The sequence below is a fragment of the Caloenas nicobarica genome, chromosome 4 (genome assembly GCF_036013445.1).
Source record: "Caloenas nicobarica isolate bCalNic1 chromosome 4, bCalNic1.hap1, whole genome shotgun sequence".
NCBI classification, from domain to species: Eukaryota; Metazoa; Chordata; class Aves; order Columbiformes; family Columbidae; genus Caloenas; species Caloenas nicobarica.
The window spans coordinates 13,288,658-13,305,140 of NC_088248.1; the positions used below are offsets into that span (position 1 = coordinate 13,288,658).

Below are 16,483 nucleotides of genomic sequence, written 5' to 3' on the forward strand. Positions count from 1 at the left end.
GCTTTCGGTATAGGCCTGCATTTTGCAGTATCATGAATAACTTCTAAAAGATGTGGGGTTTTTATTATTAAAAAAAAAAAAAAAGGCCACAAGGCTTATGTCTGTTCTGTGACGCTCTGTAGTTTTTGAGGTGTGCAGGGGCTGATAGCATTCTGTAAAATTTTTCCATTCTTTAAAATTGAGTGTGTCATTGCTGTTTTTCTAGATCTTTCGGAAAGCCAGAGCGGTGTCTCCTTCAATCCTTTTCTTTGATGAAATAGATGCCTTGGCAGTTGAAAGGGGAAAGTAAGTAATCGTGTCACAAAAATCACAGATGTTATTTTCTGATAAATTACTCTTACTTTGTGCAATTACAAGTATATTACCTTTCTATAATTATTTTATTAAATATATTTACTCCACATGCAGAAGCGTTGAATTTGTGACTTCTACCTAAGCGTTCTCAACTTGGCACCAACAGGAAAGCTGATGGAGTTCCTCCTTTCTCGTTTCATTGATAGGAAGGATTCTGCTGATTCTCATGCCCTTTGGATCTTTTCTGTGGTTTTAGCTTGCATTTATTTCCAGTAACTGACTCCTTTATTTACCCAGGATTGTTGCACTGGCCTAGAATAATGTCTTCATCAAGCAAATAATATGATCATATGCTATATAATATTGGATTTTCCAAGGAGACTACTCATATGCCTAAACTTACCTTATGCCTAAATGCTTACCATTTATACCTAAATGCTTACATTTAAGCATTTCACCAGACAGGGGAAAAGCTTCACGAAAAGATTGGGGAACACTTATATCCTTTCATGTGTGACATTAAAAAGGTATTATTGTGCAAGCAGCTGACAATGTTTTTTATTATCCTGCTTTGTGATAGTTATGAGAGATGTTTATCTCTTGTCTGAAGGAGGATTATAGCAGGTTTTAGTTGCTACTACAGCTTTTAAAATTTGACAGGGTGTGTAAGTGCTCTTTCTTGGGGGATACCTTCTTATGAAATACTAATACTTGTTGTGAGCAAGTACTTTTTTTCTGCTTTGTTTTGTGTGAAAAACTATCAAATATGTGCATGTAGAAAGCAGTTGTCCATTTTAAAGGCACATCACAACTTCATCATTTTTCTGGAAAGTAAGCTACCTCGGCATCCTTACAGATTCCTTTGTATGGCAAAGGGGCCATTTGTATCTCCAGGAGAGGATAAAAGGTGTCATTCTGACATTTCAGCAACACAAATGGTTTCTGTAACAGGAGGTGGCATCATGTGCAGCATAGAGCTGCCCTGTGAAGCTGCTAAGAAATGAACACATTTTTTCTGTAGGAAATGCAATATCCGATAGATATTTTCATCAGCATCCTTCTCATATGCAATGTATGCAACTGTGAAATTTGTAAACTTCCTAGAAATGCTAGCCACCCTGTGGTATGCACTGAAACACCTGTCTGCTTATCGCAGTACAGAAGTTGCAAAAATGCGTGCTGGAATCAAGCCAACAGGAAAAGAAAAATTGTAATTCTTAATGTGTTTAGCTTTCAGAAACACTGCTTTATCAAGATAAAACCTTTTGGAAGAATAAGGCATAGTACATTTTAATCCACCTTCTCACACGGTGCTCTAGAGGTGTTGAGTTTATTTGTTTTATTCTATTAGAGAGTAAACAACCCAATTTTACCTTACCTGGAACTGTCTGTGGGGGGTAGGAGGCCTGGCACAGCTTGCCGAAGAATGTGTTATGACCTGCTGCAGTCATGTTGTGCTGGAGACATCTGGTTTTGGAGCTTTAAAAAGAACAGGGTGGGACACACAAATATTTCATTGTCAAATCTGAACCAGATGGGAGGTAAATTATGTAGCAGAGTTCTCATAAAATTCATCTGAAATTAAATGGTGTAGGAAACCAGACAAGGCACTTATTAGAAACGGCCTTTTTTTACAGGCTGACTTTGCACAGTAGGAATTTGCAAATGTATTAGAGATGCTAACGATTTGTGGCCTCTGGAGATCCATTTCCTGCACTGTTACTAACCATACTGGTTTTCAAGGAAACACCTGTTTATATTGTCTCCCCGTTCCCTCTGTTGGTTGCACTGGTTTTCTCTGCCTTGGCAGTGAGAAACACTCTGTGATACAGCTTTGTAAAAGTTTTTCTTCTCGGTTTAAATTCTTGTAAGGATCCTGTGAGTTTTGTGCAGAATGCACTTGTATGCCAGATCTCCCGGGTAGGTAGCATCTCGTGATCCTTACAGGACGTGTCCAGAGATACAGAGAAGCCTGAACTGTTAAGTCGTGAGAGTAGTTTTATGCACAGTTCAGATCTGAAATACAGCTATGAAATAACATTGAGTAACTGCTTAATGCTTTTGCTCTTCAAAGCACTTTGTTGAATATTAACCCATTATTACTTGTTTAGATTTGACTAGAGCATGTGGGTTTAAAGACAAGTTTTGCTCCCAACCCTCTATAGATATCACTAAACAATCCCTTCTTATCAGCAGCCACATACAAATTAATAGACTTTGTAATTAATTATAATACAGATAGATGAAGAAAGCTAAGGAATTTTCTTATTTGCACCATCCAATATAATGTCTCCTTTGCATCATGTCATGGATTTTCTATCACTGCACAAGCCCTTACTCCATGGCAAACACTGTAGCTGCATTCAAATATGCCACAGTGTTTTAAATGGACCTGACTTTCCAATGTGGTAGTGAAGATCATTTGAGCTATATTGATTTCTGCATTTTGTTCTGTTGCACTGTGCTGCTTCTAGCACTCTCGGAAGATTTTTTTTTCCCTTTTAGTCTGGTTTATGTTGAGATGTTAGGGGAATCTTAGAGAGAATCAAAAATAAAAGATTAGGGGCTGAATGGACTGACTATAAAGCAAAAGGGAGGCATTTAAAACTGGTTCTAAAGAACAGATGGTAAAGCTATGGAAGAAACACTGGGAGAAAGTAGAGGTGTCACGATGAATTTTGAGTAAGAAAAAATGATTGAGATAGGAAAGACTTCTGTAAATCAGAAAGGCTTTTGGTAGAGAATTCTCCTTCACTGTGAATTAGTCACATGGGAGGAGCTCTGGCAACCTACCACTTGACATCTTTCAAACAGAACTGATGTTTCATGGATTAACATGCAGTGAGGAGCAGTCATGCACCAGGAGAGGTGAACTGCCTGACGCACAAAACCTTTTCCACTGCTCTGTGGTTCTAATTAGCATTTTCTTCCACAAGCAGGTTATGACTTTTTTTCCCCCCTCCTTACTTTTGAAAGTTGACATTATGACTCTTTGTAGGAGAGACTGTGCTGAAGTGAGACCCACAGGTCTGGTCCAAATACAGCAGCACATGAGAAAAAAAGTTTCCCTAGAAGTAATCCCTTCCCTGGTCAAAGCTTGAGACGCTTTACAAATTGCACAGCTGCAAAGAGTTATGGGTATTTGTTATCCCTTGGTATCCTGATGATGTAAAACTTAATTCTTCTGGCTGTTAGAGGTTGCCAAGAGGGAAATGGCTCAGTAATTAGACTTGAAAGTGATGAATGAACGTGGCTCTGTGTAAATGCGGCAGACAGTCTGTTTGCTGAACTTAAGAAATCTCTGTGCTTTGGAAATGGGATGTTGTTTATATAAGTAGGATTTTTAGGATTTTTGGGCAAGAGACTTATTTGTTCCTTTTCTTGTTTTTTAAGAAGCAAAGCATTTTTCCCCTTTAACTGCAAATCTTTGTAATTTAAGATGGGAAATGTAGACTGATGTGAAAGACGCTGATAAATTCCATTTTCAAGAGGGGCAAAAAAAAGACAAGGGACAAAAATCGGTACCTTGCATTTGACTTGTGAAGGTTGAAATAAGTTGTCAGATGAATAATGCTAACTCTTTTGGAGTGAGGGTAGGAGTGACAAAGTGAAGGGACTTTGGTACCAGCTGCCTCACACTATGATGTGATGGTGCTTTTCCAGGAGGTATGTTATCCTGTAGACTGGGGGTGGAGGAGAGGTACATTCCTAAGCCACAGTTAAAATGCTCATAATGTCTGAAACGTACTGTTTTCCCTTTAAAATACTTGCATTCTTAATTTTTGAGGTGCTCAGGCTGCTAAATGAAGCTGTGAAAAACAGCAGCTTCTCTTCTGCAGTGTTTGCCATTTTTGATTTCAACAGGCACAGTGATAAAGCTGCTGTTTTTAAACCAGACTCTCTGTCTTTCTGGAATATTTTTGCCCATATTTACACTGTACATTTGAACACACAGTCACATTTTTCTGTCTGTGCAAATGCCCTTGTGTAATTGGCAGCCTCTGCCAGGAAGAAGGTCAGCCTGGTGTGTCCCAGCAATGAAACCTACAGGCTGGGCCCTGCAGGGACAGAGCAAAGTGGCATTAGGTAGGACAGAGGTTCTCAGTGGAAAACTACCTTGCACACAATAAATCACTAGTGGTAGAACTGGAGGAGGCAGCATCACCCTAATGTTACTGATGCAAAGGCAAAAGAAAGTGAAAAAAGAATACATGGAAGAAATGGAGTGTTCCTGCACCATACTTGCTTTGTTCTAGCAGCTGGCTCAGTGAGGCAAGGAGCTTTGCTTTTCTGGCTTATGTTGGCACTGGTTGTCGCTGAACTGGGGAACATCAGCTGATTCCCTGTAATATCTGAGCTGTGCTTGTATGTGATGGAGCACTGAGAAATTAAAAACTTTTGTGATTGCTGTGTTCTTTAAAGTTGTGAAATTTGGTGTCCAAATAGAAATATTCTCTGGGAAAAAAAGCTGCCTGTCCAGTGCCAGCTTTCTATTTTAGACTAGCAAGGAGTGGTGAAGAAATAGTTTTGAAACAATTTAGTTGGACAGTAAAGCTTGTCATTTGCTTTGGAATAGCAATTTTAACAAATAGCATTACTCATAGGTTGTGTGTATATAAGATAAATGTCTGCAATCCCTTTAATTTTAAAACAAAGTCATTAACACTTCTTGTCTAGCAAGAATCCTTTATCACAATGTGTTTTAAATCTGTATTTCTTTTTGTTTCAAAAAAATAAATATGTGACTTTGCCACCCTGTGTTATAATTTGGATATTTGAAGTCGGTAGACACTTATGTTGGTGTCAGTGGAAGCACAACTGGATCTGTAAACCCTTTTCTTGCAGTCATTTAAGTGCATGGCTAGGTGTACAGGGTTGAGAGCGAGTGACCAAGTCTGTTAATGTAGGCAAGGTGTTCTGCGGGACTTGAGAGTGCTGTGGCAAGGCTGACCTGCAGCAAGATGCTTCAGCCCAAAACGTTTATTTGAGCCTCTCTCTGGATTCCTGCCAGAGGCCCGGTTGAAACAAACATCAGGATTAGTGGGGTCAGAAACTGGCATATATAGTGACCACTTCAGTTCCTGGTAGGGCATTGTCTATGAAAGAAAGTCAGCTCACCCACACTAAATGGGCCCAAGCAGGCTACAACTATCTGCAAGGATAGCACTATAACCATTGAATGTCTTTTTTTTTTTTTTTTTTTATGAAATACAAGGAGACTGTAATTGTAACTAAAACTTATAAATGAATGTGCCCTTGTGGCCAAGAAGTGTGACCAGCAGGTTGAGGGAGGTTCTCCTGCCCCTTCTACTCTGTCCTGGTGAGGCTGCATCTGGAGCACTGCGTCCAGTGCTGGGCTCCTCAGTTTAAGAAGGATAAGGAATTACTGGAGGGACTCCAGCGGAGGGCTACGAAGATGATTAGCGGTCTGGAGCATCTTTCTTATGAGGAAAGACTGGGAGAGCTGGGTCTGTTCAGCCTGGAGAAGAGAAGGCTGAGAGGGGATCTCATCAATGTTTATAAATATCTCAAGAGTGGATGTCAAGAGGATGGGACGAGACTTCTTTCAGTGGTGCCCAATGATAGGATGAGGGGCAACGGGCACAGACTGAAGCACAGGAGGTTCCGTCTGAATATGAGAAGAAACTTCTTTACTTTGAGGGTGCCAGAGCACTGGAACAGGCTGCCCAGAGAGACTGTGGAGTCTCCTTCCCTGGAGACATTCAAGACCCAGCTGAACACATTCCTGTGCAATCTACTCTGGGTGAACCTGCTTTAGCAGGTGGGTTGGACTAGATGATCTCCAGAGGTCTCTTCCTACCCCAACCATTCTGTGATTCTGTGAAACTTATTCCAGATGAAAGTGAACCTCTCATATTTAAATATTGTTATAATGAAATGAAATCCAGTCTAGTTACTTACTTCTACATCTGTAATATATCCAAGTGAAACTGTACTTGCTTCCCTTGTAGACATGATTGACTACAGTTTTCAACTTGATTAACTTCTAGGAATGTGCAGAGGAGAAATGCTGAGGAAAACAGAAAGAAAGGAAATGGGAAATTTTCTGTGCATCAGGTGTGTGTTTGGATTTTCTTTTAAGGCAATGTCAGTGTTAACAGAATAGGAAAACTCCTTATGTTAGCATCCTTCCTATTTCAGCTGGATGATGCCAGGGCCAGATGAAAGGAAGGTCTAACGTCCATCTTTCATGGACATACATCTGGAACTGGTTGCAGGCAGGTGGAAATGAATGATGGATCACCATCTAGGTACTTAAGGATTTGGAGATGTGCCTGGGGAAACCAATCTGGAAGAAAGCCTGTTGATTCCAAACCCATCTCAAACTGGCTTCTTTCCTCCTTTTCTCTCCTTTCACTGTGTTTCCTTTTTTGGGCCTGCTTCACTAGCTTCTGGAAGCTGCAATAACAAAAAATTTGGGCAAATGGAAGAGTCTGGGTGTATGACTGTGCAGATCATTAGGATGTTTCTGCAGTGGTCTATAGGCCATTTGTTTCAGTCACCTGCTGAGATCTGAGCACTGTTCCTTGTTTTCATAAAGCTCATCTTCTCTTTTTAGGAAGCTTACTTAAAAGTTGGAGGGCACTCAATGAGTACTAGGAGTTCTTTCATTTTTCTGTGCTTTTCTTAAAAACCAAATGCCATGAACCACACTTAGTTGGCAAATTGACAGTTGGCAAAACACCATTTTGGCCTGGAGGTGACCATAAAGCTAAATGTCCTACCCAGTCTCTGAATTTTCCAGACTTTCCCAGGTTTCCTCTGGAGATTCCCCTTCTATAATATTTGAATTTTGCTCTTGCAGGAACAGGAAAGATCTGAAACAATATAGTGGATAATAGCTGATACAGGTGCATATAGAATACAAGAGCATCTTATTGTAGGGTGCTGATGGAGGGAGGGGCTCAGGATTATCTTCTTTAAGAGATTTTCTGACGACAGGCAGGAGAATTCCCTGCTATGGGGAATGTTTCTTATCTTAGCACTGAAGAGTGTGAGTGTGGTGTTGGGTTTTTTTTGTTCTTTTTTTTTTTTTTTTTTAATGAATAGCCAAAATATTTAACTAAAAACACACAAGATTTGTATGCTGTGTATCTCTCCTAGACTTTTTAATAACATCCAAGCCTGTAGTATCTGTAGTGGTCTGAATTAATAACATGCGTTGAAGTCGTACCCTACATGTACCAGAAGTTAATTTGGCCCAGTACTTTAATAATGATCACTGATGCCTAGATGTGCTTGCTATGCCTTTTTGTTTTATGAAATACCTCTTTTGTTGTGAGTGTATGTACATAGAGGAATCAGTTAGTAATCGTGGATGACAGTTTTGCAGCTCAAAACAGGAATTGTGCTTGTAAGCAGAAATAAGTATATGATGTAAAAAGGCAGTGTGGTTTTGAGGAGGAGAGGGAAAACTGCTGTAGGAAAAAACAGTGATATTGTGCTGCTTATGTAAGCATGCATGTCTCTGTAAACCTAGAATATTTAGTTAAGTTTGGGTTTTGAAGCCCCAGTCACATGCAAGAGAAACAAAGTTCAAAGGTAAAGGCCTGCTCTTTAGATATAAGAATATTCTGACTGAATTAGTATTTTAGCAGGGGATATCTGTTTAGAAGATCCTGCTTTTTCTAACTGGCATGGCAGTGTCCATTCTGCTGGACAAAATGTCCCACTGATAATTTTTGAATGAAATTCAATATCCGAGAAGATGCTGCAATTATTGTTTTTCTGGTGATGCTATTGGAGTAGATTTTTTTTTTTCCCTAATGCTGTGCAAAACCTTGAACTGCCAAAGCTATATTTCACCAGAGTTTGTGAGGGAAGGAAATAAAACAGTGTGAGAGTTAGTTACGATCACGGCAGTTGGACTGAAAAGACAGACTTGGCAGGTGCTCCTTGCTGACAGGTTACCCCTGCAAAGCCCTGACCGAAATGTCAGACTCAATAAAAATCCTTCAGACTGTGTGAGCGAGGAGACTGTCGCGTGGGAGTGAGCTGGCAGGGGGCTTTGGTATTTCAGGAACCTTTTACCTTGGTAGTTTCTGCAAAAGTGGAGACTTCTGCCAGAAAGGTCTATTTCAGCCCATATTAATTTTTTTGATACCAACCCTTTTGTCACGTCAATGGGTTTTTCATTTGTTTTGATATGAAATTATTTCCAGATATTCCAGTAAAATAATTATTTGAGATGATATCACGTCCACAAGTATTTTCAAAACCTGTAAATTTTGATTATGATTGCAATTCTTTTGTTAGGGGGGAAAAAAAAATAAACGCAGCTTTTATCTGTATGTAAATCTTGCCTGATATCACATTTTGGAAAAGAAGGTGGGCTGTTCTCCCTTCTCACAAAACCCACGTTATAGATTTCAGCTGTGTGGAGGTTAATCCCTCTGCAGTAACTTATCCTGGAGACTTGTCCCGAGGTCTGCCTCTTCGACCTCGTGGATCTGCCTGAGGCAGGGTCATCTGTGCAGAAACAGGGCTCTTCAGAAGAGGGGCCCTCCCAGGCTTCCTTCTGGTTTTGTAGCTTCACAGTTGCTGTGGATTCAAGAGCGCTCAAAATGTTCTCGCGTGAATATTTCCTGCATTTTCCGTGTCTACAGCTTAGCAGCATAACTAAATTAAGGTCCTGATTCTGAAGCTAAGGTGTTCAGACAGGTTTCAAGACGCTTATGTTAGGGTTGGGATGGCGAGTCACTGGTTCTCCTCTACAGGTTTTAAATAGTGATTGAGACTCAAATACATTTTCCAATGAAAATGACATCTGGTGCTCTGAAAAAACACTCATTCCATTGACTTTGGAAGTGTTCTAGGCTGTCAGAGGACGCAAGCGTACATTTGCACTAGCTCGCAGTGGTGATGCTTACCAAATTTCATCATGAGGTGAAACTGTAATGACTGCATTCTCAGACTGTTTTTAGTTTTCAAATATTAAAAAATCTGTTAGATGAAGGGAGGTGGAGGGGAAGAAGGAAAGGAAGTTAAACAAGTAAAAATGTTCAAAACAAGAAGGCAGTTGCTGTCAAAAAAGTGCCTATAGCAAGAGGGGTAACAGATTTGAATCTGTTGATTTCATACATCTGGTTATGTCCAGAAACAAAATCGCCTTGACTTGAAGAATTATATAAGCTGGTGAACTGTATGTACTCCTTGATGCAGTCATAGCATGAGGCTGCAGTTGCTTTTGTATCCTCAGAAAGAATTATGAGTGTGGCTTAAGCTGTTCAAGTGGAAATGTCAGTGCCCACTGAGATGTGAATTCAGCTGGTTAGAATGGGCATTGGATAAGGCCAAAGGATATAAGAAAAAGAAAACATGCTATGGAGAGCCCTTGCCTGCTATACTGAACTTGGAACTGGGGCTCATGGTCTCTCAGTTCTTCCAGTTAAGTCCAGAATTAATTGTGGGACTTTGGTAGACCATAGAATTAAAGTTTTTTTTCTGTCAAAATGTGTATTGGAAGTGCCTTTAGGCTAAAATAAAATACCAAGAATTAATTTTCTTTCCCATATTCATGGATAGTCTTACCTGACACTCTCTTGCCATTCAGGAATCTTCTCTGATGGTCAAGCAAAGTGCCTGTGCCAGAGCACGTGTGTGCTTGGTCTGAGACTTGTTGGGACGCTTGCAGGGTTAGCTGAAATATCACATAGGGGAGGATATCTGGCTCTAAGTAATGTAATAAACTAGTAAGCAAAGACATTTGTTGCCTTTAAAACTCCTTCCTTGAGGATTTTAAAGAAAGAGGGGTTGGCAAGAAGATTAAAATAACACAGAGCCTACAGACTGGTGTATTTCATTAGGGCAACACAAGAGATTACTTGAAATTCTCAGGCCCTTATGGAGCAGCCAGACTCCTCTTTGCTCACACGTTTTTTATTTTGAAGTTCAAGGTATTTCTGGTTAGGGCACGGCTCTTGCATCCGCAGGCCTGTGCACACATGGCCCTGTGTGGATTATGTGAGGGGCTTAATTCTGACTGCCTGGATTTGCAGGCAGCGCGTTGACAGGAAATTAGTTTGTACCAGGACGTGCCTTTTGAGGACTATTTCCATGCAGTTGTGATGATGACATCAACGTGTGGAGGTCAAGTTGGGGGGGGTGGAGGGGGCAGAGGCAGCCTCTTGGCTGGAAGTTGGCTTTGGCAACGCCTCCATGGGACTGGAGAGTTAATCATGATTTGTTTCCCTGGCTGCTGTTTGCGTCAAAAGTCCAGGCAGCCTTAGTGAACATTGCCGTGTTAATTTGAAACCCTTGCTGGGAAATCATGGGAAAATGGAAAAACGCATACTTGCGTGTCACTCTTCAGATTAACAGCTTAGGCAGTGCTGGGGCGCTCAGAGCGTGTGGTGCAGCTCCGATGTAAACCTGTGGATTTTTATAGGGTACCCTGTTAAGCCAAAATCTAATTTGCTGAAGACTCTGTGCTAGATAGGGTGAATCGTATGACAGCTTAGTGAATGGTGTAAATAAAAGCACTGAAATTGAAAATTCCTGGTGTCACAGGTCCCAGGCACCTCTTCATTTGATACTGCTTTTATTACTGATAATTTTTGCCTGTGTGGTTTTAACACTTTTTAACTCTGCATTTAAGAAATAATAAGAAAAGCCCTAAAAATTCACCCCTTCACTCTTTGAGAGCTATTATGCCATCAGCGATAGCTTAACTGCGGTTCTCTGATTATGCCCTAATTGTGTGAAAGTGTTTCCCTTGTAACCATGGGCGTTTTCTGTAGAATAAACATGTCTTTAATTTTTTTTTTTTTTTTTTTTTTAGTATGAAGCTTCTAAGAGAAATGTTTATATTGGAGAAAGATGTAATATCCGTTCTAGCCACCATATTTCTTCTTTGTTTCATTAAAAAACAAGTTTGGCATCTCCCCCGAAGTCGTCTAACTTCAGATCATCTCATATTATGTTGACATTTTGGTCCCAGACTTACAATTATTTTTTTTTTCCTTTGCTTAGCGTCTTCTTGTGTGCAGTCCATTGGGTATAAAGTCAAGTAAATGTGAAACTTGTGCAAGATGGGAGGCCTGAATTCCTACTGAGACTAGGTTATGTTACAAAGTTGATTTCAATTTCCTTTACATTCTGTGTCCTTTGAAAAGCATTTACTGTCCTTGTCCAACACCTCAAGTGTTTTATCATGTTCAGCCCTCTATAAGTCAATGGGACTCTGACCCATGGGTATGGTAGAAATGCTCTGGTATCCCTTGGGAATTTGTAACGTGGCTGCAGCAAACCGAGAAGCTGACAACTAGCTAACCCAAGTCCCTTCTCTAATATTTCTTAGCAACCTAAATATTCTGTTAGCCAACACTTATTATAGCTCCTCAAAGATATTTTCCAGACTAGGTCTGATAAGTTAACTGTTTTGCACTGGAAAATTACAGAACCAGTTGTAGAATAGGAAAGTTAGAGAACTTGTGAGGAGGAAATCTGTACCAGAGCGATGGGGTCGTTACAGCTGCTTTGCCCCTGGGATGTTTAGGAAGCCCTTGGGTTGCAGGCGTGCTGGTGGTGGATGGCCGGGCTGCAGCAGTATGTGTGTGCGTAATAACTATGCAACTATACATCTGTATTCTCTATTGGAAGTAGTTGGAGTGCTTACATTTTAAAATCTAATATTTATTTTTGGAAACTAGTGTTCAGCTGGATAATTGTACAGTATTTGTGTGTGTAGGTGCCTGTATATCTGTATAAACACTTAAGAGTACTTTCAAAAAAGGAGTTTCAAAAAACTTTTGAGATTTAAAAAAATTATCCTAATCCTACATAGAGCTGGGGTGACAGAAGACAAAAATGTGTTGCAGGAAGAAACCTGGCCTCATTTTGAGTTTCAGACTTCTTTAGCATGAAGTTAGATGGATCTGGAAGAATCAGAGAGATTAATTTTTTTAAACTGTATTGAAAATACACCAAGTTGGGTGGGAGGGTTGATCTGCTTGAGAGTTGAAAGGCCTCTACAGAGAGATCTGGACCGGCTGGATCAGTGGGCCGAGGCCAGTTGTATGAGGTTCAACAAGGCCAAGTGCCGGGTCCTGCACTTGGGTCACAACAGCCCCAGGCAGCGCTGCAGGCTCGGAAGAGTGGCTGGAAAGCTGCCTGGGGGAAAAGGACCTGGGGGTGTTGGTTGACAGCAGCTGAACATGAGCCAGCAGTGTGCCCGGGTGGCCAAAAAGGCCAACAGCATCCTGGCTTGTAACAGGAATAGTGTGGCCAGCAGGACTAGGGCAGTGATTGTGCCACTGTAGTAGGTGCTGGTGAGGCCCCCCCTGGATTCCTGTGTCCAGTTTCGGGCCCCTCCTCGTAAGCAGGACATTGAGGTACTAGAGAGAGTGCAGAGGAGGCGATGAAGCTGGTGAGGGGTCTGGAGCACAAGTCTGAGGAGCAGCTGAGGGAGCTGGGGCTGTTTAGCCTGGAGAAAAGGAGGCTGAGGGGAGACCTTATCGCTGTCTGCAACTACCTGAAAGGAGGTTGTAGCATGGAGGGTGTTGGTCTCTTCTCCCAAGTAACAAGTGAATGGCTTCAAGTTGCACCGGGGAGGTTTAGATTGGATATTAGGAAAAAATTCTTCACAGAAAGGGTTGTCGGGCATTGGAACACGCTGCCCAGGGAAGTGGTGGAGTCACCATCCCTGGAGGGGTTTAAAAGATGTGTAGCTGAGAATCTTAGGGACATGGTTTAGAGGTGGACTTGGCAGTTGGACTTGATGATCTTAAGGGTCTTTTCCAACATAAACAATTCTATGATTCTATGAAGACTGCCCATTTTTGGGTAGAGAAATGAAGTCCTCTCATGTTCAATGGAGGGGGAAATAGCCCTGGAAGTGCAGTCCCCTTGGTGAAGGAAGATGCAGGAGGGTGTGTGCCATCCATAAAAGAAGGTTGCGTCAAAAACAGCGAGACTTTTTGCATTTGCCAAGAGCAGGGCTCCTGGTTTCTGAGGAAGATGAGTAAAACCCCCATTTTTAGTGCCATTTACCAATCCCTCAGCCGCTTTCCCCAGCCTGCTACAGCTTCCTTGCCTCTGCTCAGCAGAGGGAACTTTTTGGATAAGCCACTGCCTGCACCAGCCCCGCCTCGTATTTATATAGAGCTGGGTGCTACAAGGAACGCATACATCATTCATGTAGCGTGTCTGCCAATATATGAGTATATACACGTAACTGTGATGGACCTAGCTTCTCCTGTGTCTAGTAACCTTTCAAAAATAAAAAAGTATGATGTGTGGTCACCTATTTTTAATAGTATTTTCAGAAATAAAAAATCTATGTAGAATTAGAAGGATGTTTTAAAGAACACAACTATTCATGAGATTATTTACCACAACAGATACATTTGGTCTCAATTTAATTTATGCAATGTCTTCCTCTTCTGCATTCTTTGGTATATGTGTGGATATGTGCACACACACATATACATATATGTGCCTACATATTTATGTGTCATAAATAATTGTCTAGGAAAAAGGTGGTATGTTATTTGGTTAGTCTTTTTAAAATACTACAAGCTTTAATGAAATTTCTGCAATGTTTTTTGTTGCATATAGTTAAACAGTGTAAGCAATTTTTCCATGAACTTCAAGGTTACTAGAGTGAATTCCAAACTGAAGAAATAAAGGCTTAGGATAGTTTATGCCCCGTCTGTTTTGTTTTTTCACATATTGGTGATTTCAAAACTGTCGTTTTCCATTTCTCAGTCTTGGGTTTTTTTCCCTCGTATATGGAAAATCAGCCAAGCTGAAGGACTGACAATGCTATTATGAGGCACTTGGTCAACTCAATTTATTCTTATTTGATAGGGAGAACATAAAAATATAGAGCAACTCTTTAAAATACATAACTACCTAACTTTTTACACTGCGTAGCTTGATGTGAGCACTCACATGGATGGTGCTAAAAACTAAAGTTTGTCTGACTATTAAAGAAGCTGCATGAATTCATTTGTTATCTTAAATGTTTATTCTAGACATTCACATTGTGTTAAAATCTTTACGAATTACATAGCAGAATAGTCAGTAAAAACAAACAAACCTGAGTTGCTTTACTGAATACCAAGAAATCTTTTGAAAGGCTAGTTCTCCAGTTTGCATTTACTTGCTTCCTATGATTGATACTCTTACCTAAGGGACTGAAGGTGAAAATAAAAATCAGGAAGATTTAACATAAAAAGAAAAAATATGGATCCCTATGAATTTAAAAGAACAATATATTCTTTACTTTCTCCAATTTTCTAGGAAGGGAAAGCTCATGCTGTGACTTTTTTTTCAACCAGCTCTTCAGGTGCTGGAAATGTAGCAGACCGTGTCTTGGCTCAGCTGTTAACGGAAATGGATGGGATAGAACAGCTGAAGGACGTGACAATTTTGGCAGCTACCAACAGACCGGACATGATAGACAAGGTAGGAATAGATGTACTGCCGTGTATTCTGTTCTCTTGAGAAGACCAGATTCTGGAACAATTAAATTATCTTTTACTCTCAAAACTCTCATCTAATCAATTTAATGATTAAAAGTAGAAACGTGAAAATGAAGACAAGGCAAAGGAAAGGATTATGTCTATGGCTTTTTTTTTCCTCCCTCTACAGAGTGTTTAATAGAAACAGAATGTTTTGTGATAGCCTTAAGTAGCTGTTTCCTAGAAGAAATTTTCCTTAAATCAAGCTCATTGAACTTATGCAACAAGATTTCTGTCAAACTACTTTTGTGGTTTTTGCTTCTGTTGTGTTTGTTTATGCAGGAGTTTGCTGGAGTTTGTTGGTTCCATTAGTTACTTCCTTTCAAAAGATTAAATATCTCCTTGGTGCCCTTAGCCTGCTGCCAGCAATACCGTTTCCAACTGTAAACAGTGCAATTTCTCCTTAGATCCTGTGGCAGCTTTGCTGTAGCAACAGGAACATTTCAAGTTTGTAAAAGCAGGAGGATTGTAACACTTACTGCAGAAAACCTCCAAACACAAAACCACCCCAGCAGCCCTCTAGAAAATCCACTTTAAAGCTGTCTACTGCTGCTGTGTCTTCTCACAGCTAAGTGCAGCAGACAGACCAGTCTGAAGTGATTTCCTTTAAGGTACATTTTTGTAGTGTTGGTAAGGTTCTTTATTCCACAACTTTTCACCTTCACAACATTCATGAACTTGGTGACAAATTAATGAAATTTATTTTCCTGATCTTTTAATGTTAACAAAATCTCCTATTTTAAGATATTTCTGGAATAGTCTTTTCCGTTTGTCTTGGAGCATTCAGGCGTAAAATACCTATGAAGTACACACTTTTAAAGTCAGGTTCATATACAGGTGAAATCTTGAGGGGGCAAAAAAAAAATAGTATTTTGACACAGCCTCTTCCTTTTTGAACTGAAGGAAGCCGCACAGCTGACAGTGTCCTGTCCTAGACTCACTTAGTGCTTCCTTACACACTGTGTGCTTGCCATGGCAAAACAGAGCTAGCAAAGAGTTTTCAGTAAAAGATGATAAAACTCATCAGAGAAAAATATGCTTGTGCAAAATTGAAATTTTCAAGATTTCACTTCCGTCAAATTGATTTCATTTTTCTTTGGTAACTGTTCTTTGGTTTCAGACTGAGCTAAATTTGAAGGAAAGTTTGCATATAGAACAGAAGGGAAGTTTCCTTCTGGGTCAGTTCAACACTGGGCTGTGTTATCTCCATCAGTGCCTGAGAATTCAGTTTTCTGTCATTCTCCCTTTTGCTGGATTTCTTCTGGGGTCCACAGTGAATGCTATTTTCTTATATTTTAGTTTTTATTTGAAAAATTTGCATGCTGGGACAATGTTTATTTGAAATATTGGCAATGTCGGGGCAGTTCTACAGTGTGTTAAGGCTGCCACCCTCCAATACCTGGAACTCTTAGATAGAACTAGTTACTAGATATATGCCAACTGTGCCTGCGTCACTGATGTAAATCCAGACCTCTTAGCCTAGGACTGAAAGTTTTCATTTTAATCTGGTGGATAAGAATTGCACATCTTTTATGCATCAGGATTTTATGGAGGTGGTCAGCTTTTAAGAACTAACAGCACACTTGTGTTTAGATGACAACATTAGGCTTACACATTCTTTTCCCAGGTAAAGCTGATATTCCTGACCATAAATGTAAAGAAAATGAAAAAGTTGCATGACAGTGCTCCTTACAGGAGCAAGC

At 40.3% G+C, this 16,483-nt stretch overlaps 1 protein-coding gene across 1 annotated transcript in view; it reads left to right on the plus strand.

Annotated features, from left to right (window-relative positions):
- Positions 1-16,483, plus strand: part of AFG2A (AFG2 AAA ATPase homolog A) — a 200,819-nt gene that overhangs the window by 47,662 nt on the left and 136,674 nt on the right. The window contains 2 exon segments of the mRNA XM_065634960.1: positions 206-285; positions 14,598-14,724. Coding sequence (XP_065491032.1) covers positions 206-285; positions 14,598-14,724 — 207 coding nt within the window.